Source organism: Lathamus discolor, chromosome 4 (genome assembly GCF_037157495.1).
Source record: "Lathamus discolor isolate bLatDis1 chromosome 4, bLatDis1.hap1, whole genome shotgun sequence".
NCBI classification, from domain to species: Eukaryota; Metazoa; Chordata; class Aves; order Psittaciformes; family Psittacidae; genus Lathamus; species Lathamus discolor.
In genome coordinates, this window is record NC_088887.1 from 100,502,164 (window position 1) to 100,515,913 (window position 13,750).

A 13,750-nucleotide genomic window follows, 5' to 3' on the forward strand; every position below is an offset into this window, starting at 1 on the left:
AGGCAAGAGTTTGGGATCGAGATGCTTACACAGTACAAGATAGAAGTCCAGGTCTGAGGAGGATGTGGGATTCCACACATCTTTTTGGCATTTTGTGTTGGTTGTCTTGAACTGCCATGCTTAATGAGAGGCCTGTTTTTCAGTACATACCTCTTTAGTGAGAGCAGGACTCCCAGATGTGTGTGCTTACCATAGACCTGCTGGTATTTGGTTTCACTGTCCTCATGTTTTCCTCTGGAGCTGGGTCATGGCGTTGTTTTCTTTAACTGTCCAGGATCGATTTAGAAACATGTCAAACACATGGTTTTAATTTTTTACTAATATTCATGTTTTGTAAATATTTCCCAAACAGGACCAAGTTTAATTCCATACGTGTGTTTATTCAAAAGCTAAGCTGCTTTGAACAGAAAAATATTTTATTCTAAAGACCCAGTCATAACTTGATTCAAGTTGAGGAAGAAACAAGAGTAGGAACTTTCAAAGAGCCAGGTCTAAGACTTGAAACTTACGATGGTGGCTGCAGAGGAAGCCAGCTGAAGTGAAGCTTTTCTCTCCCTGAAAAAATGGACAGTGAAAACATTTTCTTTCAAGTACAAATTTTGCAGTAAGAGTTGGGAAAAGATTGCCTGAAATTTAATCCGGATAGTCTGTGTCGGTCATGACTTCCTTTTTCAAACTATTGTTTGTTTTCCTCTATGCTTATTTTGCAGTGAGAGATAATGAACCTTTGTTTGTCTTAAATGCAAAAACCCCCACAAACAACCAAAGCCAAACCAAAACTAAGCAAAAAGAATCCTGTCTGTTAAGACAAAACTGACACAGCTTAATGGATTTAGTGACCCAAGTAGCAGAGGAAGAACTTCATGTCTGTGACGTACTGAGGTAAGTGCAAGTGGACTACCTAGAGAAGCCTTAATGTAGGACATACTTTCCATGTTACATATTTGGAGGTTACATGCAAGGAAATGCTCAGTTGTTGAGTGTAGCTGGCAGGGTTTTCATTACCATGTCTGTCATCAGCAGGCTGCTTCATAAATGTAAAGTGTGGAGCTGGACTTCTTCCTTCTGGTGACCACATGCACAAAGCCGAGTTAATACCACAGTAATAGGAGTGCAGAGAGAGTCTTGGGGTCTGAAGGGTTTTGTCTTCAGCCTTTTGCCTCATTTTGGATAGATCTGTTATTATCAAAACACTGTGCTCTTTCAGTTGTCAATTTTCTTGTCTGGGGGTTGCTGAACCAGATGCTTGATGCCAATCCTTACTGTAGGCTTTGTATTTTTTGTACTTTATTACAGCTCATTCCTCCCATTCATGTTTTATCTTTAGCACAACTCCTCTCAACTCACTCTCCTTTCCTCACCTTCCTGTTTATTAATTCTTCTAGTGACCCCATCTTATCAGCTTGGAATTCAAAAAAGGCAAGCTATCTCCTTCTTGTATTAACTCAGAGCAGCAGCTCATCCTTGCTAATGCTGAATGCTGTTAAATATCAATATCCAGCAGTCATCTGATATGAAAGTGAAATGGGCATCTTGGATCAGGAAAAACACTTGTGCCAAGAATCTGGTAAAAATCACCTGTGTGTTGGTGATGTGAAAGGCCTTCGGTGTGTTTAGCTGGTTTTGCCTGCCAGGTTTTGCCAACTGAAAAGCTGAGGTACCCACTGTATCCTTCTGTGCTCTTGCAATAGTCCATAGTAATTCCCAGTTTATTATTGGATATTTTTTAACTTGCTTAATTATTATTAAAATGTATTCAATTGTTATGAGTAATTGAGGGATAGTGAATACATGATGCCTTTAAGGAAACAGGGGGTGGGCTGGGATGCCACAAGCAGTAGAGAAATGGAAATCAAATGGGAAGAGATTCTTTCCTTTGCAGTGAGGTGGAGGGAATGGCAATATTTGCCTCACCGCTTTAAAGCCATGATGGACTTGGTGTGGAAGGGGACAGCAGCTACTTGAGCAGGTGCGTGGGGTATCTCTGCAGTTGCTTGAAGGTTTGCAAATGCTGAAGGCAGGCTACTGCCAAGGAGAGGTGACCTTTGTATTCTGGTACCTGCTGGTTAAGGGGTGTTTCTGGAAACAGGAAGACTGGGATATGTAGGGAATATCTATCTGCGCCTTTCACACACACACATACATATCTGAAACGTATGTTCTTGCCAATAGCATGAGTGTTTTTGAAAAGCCAAGTCTAGCAGGACTTGTAAATCACTGTCAGCTTTTGCTGAACCATGGTGCTGGAGCCAAAACTCTGGGGAGAGAAGTAGCATGGTTGAAATGTGCATAAAAAAGAAGGGTGCCGCAGGAGCAGACAGTGTGGGATGACTTGGAGAACTGATGGGAGTACAGAAAAATGTCTGAGCTTCTAAGTTCATAATTTGGAAGTAGGCTACTGGACTGTCTTCTTTGGTTCCTGTGTCTTAAGCAGGGGCTATTGGTTGACTACAGGGGAAGTTAGTTCGTAGACCCTCAGCGTTCAGTGGCTTCTAATTAGCATGTAGCTGCTGTACCATGAGCTTCTGTTTCCCTCTGCAGAAAGATGTTCCTTTCAGAAACTGATGAAACAAAACCATTTCATGGCCAAGAAAAGAAACCCACAAGTGAGTGGGAAAAACAAAGACAACCCTTGATCTTTCAGACTTACATGAGTGAAGCAAGTATTTTAAAGGTGCAGTGCCAGCAGGGTAAAGATGCGTTTGTGAAATTATCTGGTTGTTGCATCTCTAAGAGCCTTTGTTAGCTTGCATTTATTTCTGTTGTGCAGTACAGATGACGAAAATCTGGGTCTATTCCCAGAACAACCCGTTTGGTCAGTGCAGTGTTCAAGGTCATAACTGTTGTTGGGTATTGTGAACTTGCTCTTCCTGTATATTGGTATTACTTAGAGCAAGCTGTCCAGCTGATCTGTTTTAGGGGCCAGATCCTGTTCACAGCATAGCTGTCTAATCTCCCTGCTCCCCTCCAACTGGAATGAAAATTATATAAATTGTTCCCTGCCATTGGCCTCTGAGTAAATTATTAAAATACTGCCCTTCACATGCACGGCTTCCCTCTGGACGCTCAGTAGCTGGGACACCTCTGAATTAAGTAAACTGCTTAATCTACTGCAGCTTGTTAGTGATTTACGTTTCTTGGTAACTGCTCACAAATTGGGTAGAACCCTCCAAAGCTCACTGTGTGTGTTTGAGAAGGCACAATTCACTTGTATTAGATATGACATGTGAAAGAGACTGACTGGACTGTCAGGTCATTCCACTTGTATGCTTTCAGCATGCCTCTGATACCAGCACAGGAGAGTGAGAAGAGGAGCTGCTTGACACAGGGGAACACACATAGGTTTGAAATCAAAAGAGTAGGGTTTAGTTTGTGGGAAGCATATCACCTAGCTTGAGGTAGCTGGATGTAGCGTCTCAGCCTTTTTGCATAGTAATGTAACTGTCTGCAAAGAAAGCTGTTCTTCATCTCCCTGCCCTCTGTGTAAGTAGCAATCCTGTCTGACCTGTGAATAGCTGAGCCACAATTACAAACCGGATTTAATTTTTCAGGCAGCGCTGACCCTGCATGGCAGCAGGATTGAAAGGGACCCTTACCTTATTTACTGCTTTTACTCCATCTCAGCTCACAGTTTTCCCTAGCAGATGTGGTGAGCTGATTTTATGCTTTAACTAGTAGCACAAGGATTTACTTGCCCAGTGGGTGATCTCTAGCTGTCTTCTACCTTGTGTTACCTTTTAAAATCTGGTGTCCTCTGCCAAGGTCAGTGACAGATCTAGTCTGCTTCAATCTGCTGCCACCCTCTTCTTCCAACAGCCCTCAAATAGCCCACAGTCATTACTTCAGACACCTTTCTTCGCACTCTCCATGCCTATGGTAACTAATGGTCTTCTGCTGGAAGTCAACATCTCTGAATGAAGTGGTGTAAAACAAGCTGTGTTCATGCGTGTGCAGCTCCTCTGAAGGTAACTCAGGCCACTGTGAAAATATTACTTAAGTCAAGGATCCGTAGTGCGTAATTGCCTTGATTTACACCAAGTTACCCTTTCCTAAAAAGAAACACAAAATAGAATCATAGAATAGTTAGGGTTGGAAAGGACCTTAAGATCATCTAGTTCCAATCCCCATCATCTAGTTCTAGTCATGCACTTCTTACTAGCTTAGTCTGTCTACATCTTTACTGTCCAAATCCTTACTACTCTTCAAAGAGGATTGCTTAATTTATTAACAGTAGTAATAGGCATGGCACAATCCTGATCATGATAGGGATGGGTGGTACAGCACTTACAGCATGCACTGTCTCTGATGATGTAGCACAGGGGATGATTTTTAACCTGCACTGTGCTGCTGTTGTAGGCCAGCTATGTGGTAAATATTAAAAGATATTTTGCATCTGTTGTAATCGCCGTACCTGCCAGCTGTTAGTATTCTTTTACATGAGTTCAGGAATCCTTAATTGTCTGAATTTGAACAGGCTGGTGCAGGAGCTTACTAAAAAGAAGCTCCTAGTAAGAAACCTCATCTTTATTCAGGATAGGGAAGGCTAATCAGCTTTTCCCAGTGATCGTGTACACTTGCTCAGTAGTTAAATCAGCAATGACATTGAAAATCCTTTCTTTGAAAGTACTCTGTTTGGAATCCCTGTTTCCTGTGACTATGTAAACATTGACACGTATATGTGATCACCACATTCAATAGCATAACCTAGTAAGAATGTACTACTTTGGAACTTCAGGGTGTTGCTTTTTGTATTAGCTTGGAATAAAATCTAAATGTGAGGCACTGCAAAACAGAAGCAGATCTTTGGAGCTGATTTTATCTCGCAGCCTCAAATCTGTTTCTTCCAAGATAATACTGATACTTCCCCTGTGAATGGCAGCAGTAAAGATCTGGAGAATGCAAGCTGAGAGAGCATCTGCACAGGAATTGCAAAGGATTCTTCTTGTAACTCTCTACAGAAAAAGAAGTCAGTAAAGTAAGCTGGTAACAGGGTGCCAGCAGAGAGGTTTTAATAATGTTTGATGCTTTTGCCTTGAAGTAGAGCTTGTCCCTTATGGCAAAGTAGAAGTTGCCTGTGAGACAAGAACTAGATAAATGAAGTGAAGCTGCTACAGGCTTTATTGGTTTGGTGGATGGGTAGCAGTCACCTAAGCAATGGCCTCCTGTCAGTACACAGTTCTACCAGATGCCTTTAACAACTGCACTGTAATATATTGCACTATTTTGTGTATTTAAATAATGTATCTTTCCATACCTGTGGAGAGAGTTGGTCCTGTGTCCTGCCTATGCTTATGTAGAGACATTGCTTTCCTGTCCTATTTTCAAAAGGAGAAAGTGTGATGTATACTGTCAAGGTTTTTCCTGGCATGTGATTTCTTCCACCCATTGGTCTCCTTCATAATTTTCTTCAACCTCTCTTGCCAGTAACATGTGTTTCTGGGGTTGCCCAAGGAGCTATAGCTGATGAGTCCTTTGTTCCCTCCCCTTTGTTCCCTCCCCTACCAGTGCAGTCTCAGCCAGTCGTCTACCCCAAATTAGCAGATAACCCGATTGGGTCTGCAGAGATGTGAAGAGCAGCAGGAGGACTTAGCAAGTGGATATCTGTATCACAGAGAGAATCTAATATTGATAAATGTACGTTTTTCCCTCATCCGTAGTTTGTAGGTTTCTAAATCATGACAGTGGGAATAAAAACCATATACAGCTGCTGCCAAACAAGCAAAAGCTGCTAGGTATGTATGGGGAGAAGACAGATAAAGAAAAGAACGATAATGCTCTTATAATTTAGCAGGTGTCTGGATTGCTGTGTTTAGTACAGAAGCAGCCAGTTCAGACAGAATATTGGCTCGTTAGAGGGACTGGAAGACAGGTAAGGAAAACAGGACACAGGAACGACTTTCCCAAGAGACTGGAAATATCGATTACCTTGAAAAGGAAACATAAGAAATTTTAGGAGTATGCGCAGCAACTAACCAGTGGAGAAAGTAGAGACAACAGAGCTTCTTGTAACACAAGAGCAAGAGCGTGTTCATTGAAATTCACAGTTAAGTGTATGAAAGATGATATAATAAAATTAGCATTGTATCAAATTGAATGCTGAAGAATGGGAAAGCTGCAATGGGGCTATATGAAAGAAGTAGCTGAATGTGAAGAGGCATTGCATGTTTGAGATGGTGGAGTGGTTTTTTTTTAATAATAAACCCTACAGTTTCAAATGTGATGTTCAGTCTTGCAATACAGGTTTGAAGACGGCTACTATTTACTTGTGTTGATTTCCATCTCCCTGCACAACACCCATGGGAATGCAGAGGTGACAAACTGACTACCTTCTAAGCCTTTGAAATGCCAGATCACATTTAAAATACAATCAGAGGTTTGGGCTTTGCTGGCACCTCACAAAGCACTCCACGGTATGTGTGATAAGAAGAAATCTGAGAACCCCTGTCAAGGAACTTCAGGGCAGCAGTTCCTTTGCATCTGAAGAGCAAACCTTTCAGGACAAGGTTGTGTTTGCATTGCTTTGCCCTGCTTTCTCTGTCCCTTTTTGCTGGCACTAAAGCTGCTGAGCTTGTTGTTTTCCAGAGTACTGTGACTCCCCAGAGTTGTCCTGCTAGGTCAGAGTAACAGAATGGCTCCATGCCTCCTCTAGAGGAGCAAAGCAGGTAGGAGTTGGGTTTGTGTGAGGACAGTGAAGATATCTCTGAGTCAGGCTGCCTTTAGAAGAAAATAGCAATGAACTGAAAAGCTGAGGGAACATTTTATCAGCCATGAATCATTGTTTAAGTTCAGTGGTAGACTGGAGGAACTGGAAATGGGGTTCCTCTACAGAAAGGCCTTGATGTCTCAGGGAGAGCACTTCAGAGGCATCTTGTGGCACAGAGCATGAAAAAACACTCCAAGTAGATGTGTTTGCTGCAAAAACAGTGCTAGAATTGTTTATCAGCATTTGATAAACAAAAGCCTATCTGTTCTTAGAGAGGATATTTGAAAATGCATTCAGCATCTGCAGCAGCATATGACCAGCTGATTGCCCTGTTTGCGGGCTAAGAGACTTACCTGTACCATACATGTACAAGGGTTGGGTTCTGGGTTGTTTTTTTGTTGTCACTTAGCCCCAGCTGATGCCTAAGCACCACACAGCCGTTCGCTCATTCCGCCTACAGTGGGATAGGGGAGCGAATTGGAAGAATAGAAGTGAGAAAACTCGTGGGTCGAGATAAAAACAGTTTAACAGGTAAAGCAAAACCACGTGCACAGGCAAAGCAAAAGAAGAAATTCATTCACTACTTGCCATAGGAAGGCAGGTGTTCAGCCGTCTCCAGGAAAGGAGGGCTTTGTCACACATAAGAGCGACTTGGGAAGACAAGTGCTATAACTCCAGATGTCTCCCCTTTCTTCTTGCTCCTGCTTTGTATGCTGAGCATGACATCATATGACCTGGGATATCCCTTTGGTCAGTTGGGGTCAGCTGTCCTATCTGTGTCCCCTTCAAACCTCTTGGGCACCCTCAACCCACTCACTAGGGGGTGAGGTGAGAGTCAGGAAAGGCCTTGACTCTGCGTAAGCCCTGCTCAGCACCGACTAAAACATCCTTGAATTATCAACACTGTTTTCAGCACAAATCCAAAGCATTGCCCCATACCAGCTATTATGAAGAACATTAACTCTATCCCAGTCAAAACCAGCACAGTTCTTTTGGGAATTTTTAGAACAAACCCAGAGAAACAATTAAGGTTCATATAGTGACAGAAATAAATATGCAAGTTGAGAAGGAATGTCTTTATGGGAACTCTGTGGATGTTAGGACTTTACAGCTGCTTACTTGAAAAGGGGTTCATTTGCATAGCAATATTGTTGATGATCTTCTCAAAATTCAAAAAACACAGGTTTTCCCCTGCAACTTTGTGTTGTATGAATGAAGTGTTGGGTGCTTTCTGTCTGAATGTGATAAGTTTACTGTAAGGGGAAAGTAAGACTTTCACAGGTTGTATGTGCTCTTGTCTTTTTGCAGGTAGAACCTCATTTTCCTTATGCTAGGATTCTGAAATATCAGCACTTAATAGTTATATGCCATTTAATACATCAAATATCCATCAAGAAGCAGTGAAGTGGTTAATGATTTAATTAAGTCTTTTGCAGTGGATGATGCAGATGACTTGCATCCAGAAATTCAAATGCTGAGAGAGGACATCATCCTATGGATGTGGAAATGTGGGTTCCTTCCCCTACAGTAGAAGCATAATTTACTAGATGCTGCACTGTATATTTAAACAAGGAAAACATTTATATGAAAACAAATTGAGGCCTAAGGGTATGGCTATTTAGGCCAGGATCTCTCCTCTTCCTCCATATCCCTTTCTTACTTGCAAAGTTTTTATTTCTTCATTCATCTCTCCTTCCAGATGCTGTGCTGTTATCTTACTGATGCCATAGCATCATTTCAGAACAGAATGGGAAAGAAGAATAAAACTGAGGAATTTATATTTTTTTTCTACTCCAGATACTAGCATTTATGCTCATTGTAAATTCCAGCTAGGGACTTAATTTAGTGTCTGGGATAAAACATCAGTCTTTTCTCCTAAATTAGCCTATATATGCGTATAATTTCTTAGAAATGCTATGCTGATGGTATATAAATTGAAAATTGATATTTCCAGGTGTCACTTCGTAGATTCAAAAGCATAAGCTTTTTTATCTGTTGAGTAATTAATTCATTTTTAGGCAGAGTGAAGCGTGCATAACTTAAAAATGATCACTAACTTAGCTGATAGCCCATAGCAACTTTGGAAAGAGAAAAAAAAAGCATTGTGGTCTGCTGCCAGGTGTTCCTACCAGGCAGCTGGAAGCAGGCTGATTACCTGGTAGGTTTCCGTTCTTCACTTTTGGTATTGTGGACAAACATAGAGGGGAGCTGAAGGGTTGCTTTCTTGCAGATCATGGACCTAACAGGTATTTTTAGCATGGTTCTACTGAGTCACTTACTGCATAGCAGGCTTTTATTTTAATCAAATCAGGATCTTTCTAATAACTTCCATTACTGAAACATTTGAATGTGGGAAGGAGGTGAAAGTAATTGGATTGCAATAATTAAATCATCCAATGCAATTACCTTCAAAAGGTTGTGTGTTTATGCTTCCCTGAATGCAAACGGGAATTGATCAGTACAAGAAGCACTGAAGCTGCATCTGCTCTGGAAGGGAAATCATTTGGTGGGGTGCAGATGAGGGAGGTCTGTGGGTAAGAGGGAGGGATGAAGATCATTTTGTTACCCCAAAGCTCTGTAAGAAAGGCTGATGCTTCTTAGTGAAGGAGTTCATTTTGAAAATTTGCTTGAAAAAAAATCCTGGTGTGATATAACACTCATTTAATAATTTCCAAAGCTGTAGCTCACTGAGAATTCCAGCCCTGCATTTACCTGCACTTGCAGATAAAATCAGCTTCCCTACAGCATTTATGTTGGAATGTGGTATAGTCACTGCACTGTTTCACATGATGCATGATTAAGCAGTGATTTTGTAGAGCTGTTGAAGACCTGAGGTAGCTCAGCTCTCTGAACCTTGTGCTAGTAGCGTCAAGGTAACACAATATTTTTCAGTAGTTGTAACTTCTGGTTCATTTTTGGGGTCTCTCTTTACTTGCCTGATGTTTCTGCAGTGGAAACTGGTCAGAATCTGATTTTGGTCCAGTGCCTGAACAGCAGAGCATGCACTGGTTCCAGGCGTATGTGCTTGTGTAACTGAAAATATCGCTCAACTGTATTGCTCATTGTCCAGAAAACTGAAAAATGGGTGCAAACTGTTTCACAGCTGAATAGTAGAACTGTCATGTTGCTATCTTTTTTTTTTTTCCTTTTGAGTCATGAAAATCCATTTCTTCTGAGATTGTTTACCAAGAATCTTTGTTTTCTAGTCACTTCCCACAAAATACCAAAAAAGCCTTCTATGTAAACCAAAACTGTGTTAAATAAAGTGATGTCTCTTTCTCTTGGGTTGAAGTACCACTCATGATTATAATAGTTTTTTCCTGGCAAACCCATGCAATTGAATAGCTGCATATAACCCAGCAAAACTTTGACATTTTCCCTATTATGCAGTATGCATTTGCATTTAATTTATAGCAGCATGAATTAAATGGGGAAATATAAAGGATAGTTTGAGTTAGGATGCTGTGTAAGCTTTGTGTAAAAATTCCTGCCTTTCGGTCCATCTGTCTGCTTGCTTGATGTACTGTTTTATGCAGTATTTTTTTCTGAAGATAGGTGGTAAATGAGCAGTGCTTAGTTTGCAGTTTCTTCCCTGGTGTACCTTTGCACTGAGCTTCATTCCATGACTTTCCCACCATATTCCTCCAAAGCAGAAAGGAACTGGTAAGGTGTTCTATGAGATCATTAACCTCTGAGCTTAGTTTGCAGAACACTTGAGTAGCTCTGTCTCTTCTGGAGATGTTGGCTCAAAATCAGATTCTTCATGGATCTGTGGAAGACAATTTCCTTCTACTCTACGATTCTATGATCAGAAGTTTTATATAACATAAATATAGTTTGATTTTTGTAGGATCCAGGGTCTTGATGTGGCCCGTGGCAACAAACTATACTAATGACTGAAAACAGAAGAGGCAAGAGACATTCGCAGGGGCCAATTATGAAAGAGAACAAATAAGACTATTCAGATTTATTAAGGCGAATCGTTAAAGGTAGCTGCCAGCTGGTGATTAAAAAGTCCATGAGTGAACCCCCTTGTGCATTTCTCCCCTACCGTCTTCGCACCAGATTGCTGAGTTGCTCCTGAGCTCTCTGTTGAGCATCAGGTGGGTGCCTGAATTGTAAATTCTGCATCTGGTGTCATTATGTGACAGAAGGAGAAATTAAAAGTCTGGACTTTTATTGACCCACATCTGACAAGTAATGTGTAGATCGTTATCATGGGATTGCTGTAGTGATGAACCTCACCTAAAATGTTTCCTGCTAGCCTGGGCATGTATAAAATCAAAGCGGTGGCATTTTATATCACTGGATGGGACTGACAGTGCACTTGAATGTTCAACTCATCAGATTCCTTTCCCCCACAGAGTTGGTGCCTGAGCTACTGCTGCCAGATCCCGCTGCCTGCACGTGGTTTTCAGTGTGCTTCCTGTGCAATTGACGTCTAGGACTGTGTGCAGCCATTGTTTGGTTCATCTCCCTTGCAGCAGTCATGTTCCTATGGTGCTTCAGAGCTTTGTGCATGAGGTTTGCTGGACTGGCAACAATGGCAGCAGAGTTTTGGATACAAAAGCAGGATGTCAAAGGTGTTGGGAGGTGGCCCAGCTTCCTCTTGAAGCCAAACTTACCACTCCTATGGCTTTGTTGCAGGGCTTCAGGCATACAGAGTAAAGAATGCAATTATTGCTCAAAAGGCTTTTGTTTTATAGGAAGCCCAAACCGAGAGCTTCCTGTATCATGGAGGGCTTCTTTACCACAGATGGAGGTTACAATGAAGATATTGTATCTTCTAGAAATGCCTGTGTGTAATCGCTTCGAAGAGAGAACTTCTCTAAGATGGCCCTGTTTGGGGTTGGATTTGTGGGGTAGTGGTGTGAAAGTGTTGGGGTTTTGGGTTGGTTTGGTTTTAGTTTTGTTTTAGTTTTTTCAGGAGGACATAGGTTTAGGACCTGTTATCTAAAGTCCTCTTGGTGCCTGAGGTTTTGGCACTCTGCTGTTAAATTTCTTTTTGCCTGAAATACAGGTTGGCTCTGAAATGAGTTCTGATTTTGACTTTTGATTTCATATATTTGAAAGTCAAAACTCATAGTTGCTGGTTCCAGTACAGTGGCAGTGGTTTGTGAGCTGCCAGTAAATATGGAAGATCTTTTATTCTTTCAGCAAATCTCAGCAGCAGCTGTCATTAATTGGTGGGAGCCAGGCTCTCTTCGCATCTCTCGCTCACAGAAGTCCCTGGAAGAGTTGGGAGGTTTATAGTACAGTAGCATCCTTAATGCAGTTGTTAAGTGGTTTTCCTTATCCCACTTCTAGTTACAATGTCTCTCTGTTAAAGGCAGTAAAATTGTTCGTGCTATACTTGGACTTCAAATACTACTAGTGTTGTGTTATTTAATGACAGCAGATAAAGCTTTTACTGTTTCTACTGTAGATACTTAGTTTCCAGAGAGACATGGCTTTTGAATACTTCTGAATTGTCTATTACTAGATATTTAGGAACATTTTAAAATTATTTGTTTCAACACTAAAGAAGACTTCAGTATAGTGGGTTATAGTGAGAACATGTGTTAGTGCTCCATCATATATGCCTGAAAACTCACAGATTGTACTAACTGTAATCTCTTTTCCTTTCTTCTGTCAATCGAATAGCTAGATGAGCATTTTGAAGAATTTTCCAGAATAGTTTAGTGTTTTTGTTTTCCTGTTTGGAAGCTGTTCTTTAACTGTGTTAAATCGGTTCTGTTGTTAGAACAGCTGACAGCAGGGGATGTCTTTATTTTTAACCCCGTAATGTCATTTGCAGTGATGACCTAACTCCCTTTCCCAAGGAGCAAGTAATGCACACAGGGTAGGGGTTGATCTCTGGATGAATGTGATATGACTTTAGGAAGTGACAGATGAAAATTTTTGTGCTGGGTGCTCACTACATATAGGAATAAAACTCATCTCACACCTTGTACTGGATTTGATGTTTACCTCTTCTGGTCCCTCAGCAAGATAGAGATCAAGAAGACCCACAATAAGTCCAAGGTATAAACAGTAATGACAGGACAGGAGTATGTTAAAATGCCACTTAAACCAGTTTCCTGAAGCCCAAGAATACCTACAAAATGCTGTAGTAAATTGTATGTGTTGAGGAATTACCTGTGCTCTGTGATACAGCTGGTGTACACCAGGGGCATGAAGGCGATAATACATTACACAAGTGCATCTCGGCAAACAGAAGTGTTTAAAAAGGTAGGAGTGAGGAAGGAAAATATTCAGAAACGGGAGAAAAAGGGATCTGATATGAGAAACTAATGTACTGGATTTCTTCACTCACAGTGTACAACTAGAACTGGAGGGTTTATGGCTATTCTGGAGAAGTGGGATGGGATAACTTGTTTCTCAAGGCAGTGGTAGTGTTGGATCTCCCTACAACGGAGTTCACAGCATTGCAACATGCAAACATCTTGTTGAACAAGACCAGCCCCAACACCGATCCCAGAGGGACACCACTCGTTACTGGGCTCCAGCTGGACATTGAGCCATTGTCCACAACTCTGTGTGCTGCCGTCCAGCCAGTTCTTTATCCACCAAGTGGTCCACCTATCAAATTGATGTCTCTCCAATTTATGTGCAGGACAGTGTCAAATGCTTTGCACAAGTCCAGGTAATTGACATCAAGTGCTCTACCCCTGTCCATCAGTTCCATAGCCCCATCATAGAAGCCACCAAATAGGTCAGGCAGGATTTCCCCTTAGTGAAGCCATGCTGGCTGTCACCAAGCACCTTGTTGTTATTCATGTGCCTTAGCATGCCTTCCAGGAGAATCTGCTCCAAGATTTTGCCAGACACAGAGGTGAGACTGACTGGTCTGTAATTCCCTGGGTCTTCCATTTTCCCCTTCTTGAAAATGGGGGTTATATTTCCCTTTTTCCAGTCGTCGGGAACTTCCCCTGACTGCCATGATTTTTCAAATACGATGGCCAGTGGCTTAGCAACTTCATTCGCCAGCTCCTTCAGGACCCGTGGATGGATTTCATCAGGTCCCATGGACTTGTGCACGTTCAG

At 41.6% G+C, this 13,750-nt stretch overlaps 1 protein-coding gene across 3 annotated transcripts in view; it reads left to right on the forward strand.

Moving 5' to 3' along the window:
- The window catches only part of WDFY2 (WD repeat and FYVE domain containing 2), a 63,885-nt gene that overhangs the window by 16,212 nt on the left and 33,923 nt on the right, over nucleotides 1–13,750 (forward strand). The window contains exon 1 of one of the 3 annotated variants that reach the window (XM_065678305.1): nucleotides 711–882. The exons of the other annotated variants lie outside the window; for them this stretch is intronic. Within the exon in view, the coding sequence (XP_065534377.1) occupies nucleotides 827–882 (56 nt within the window). The 5' untranslated portion in view covers nucleotides 711–826. Of the gene's footprint in view, nucleotides 1–710; nucleotides 883–13,750 lie in introns of those variants that run through there. 3 annotated transcript variants of the gene reach the window in all.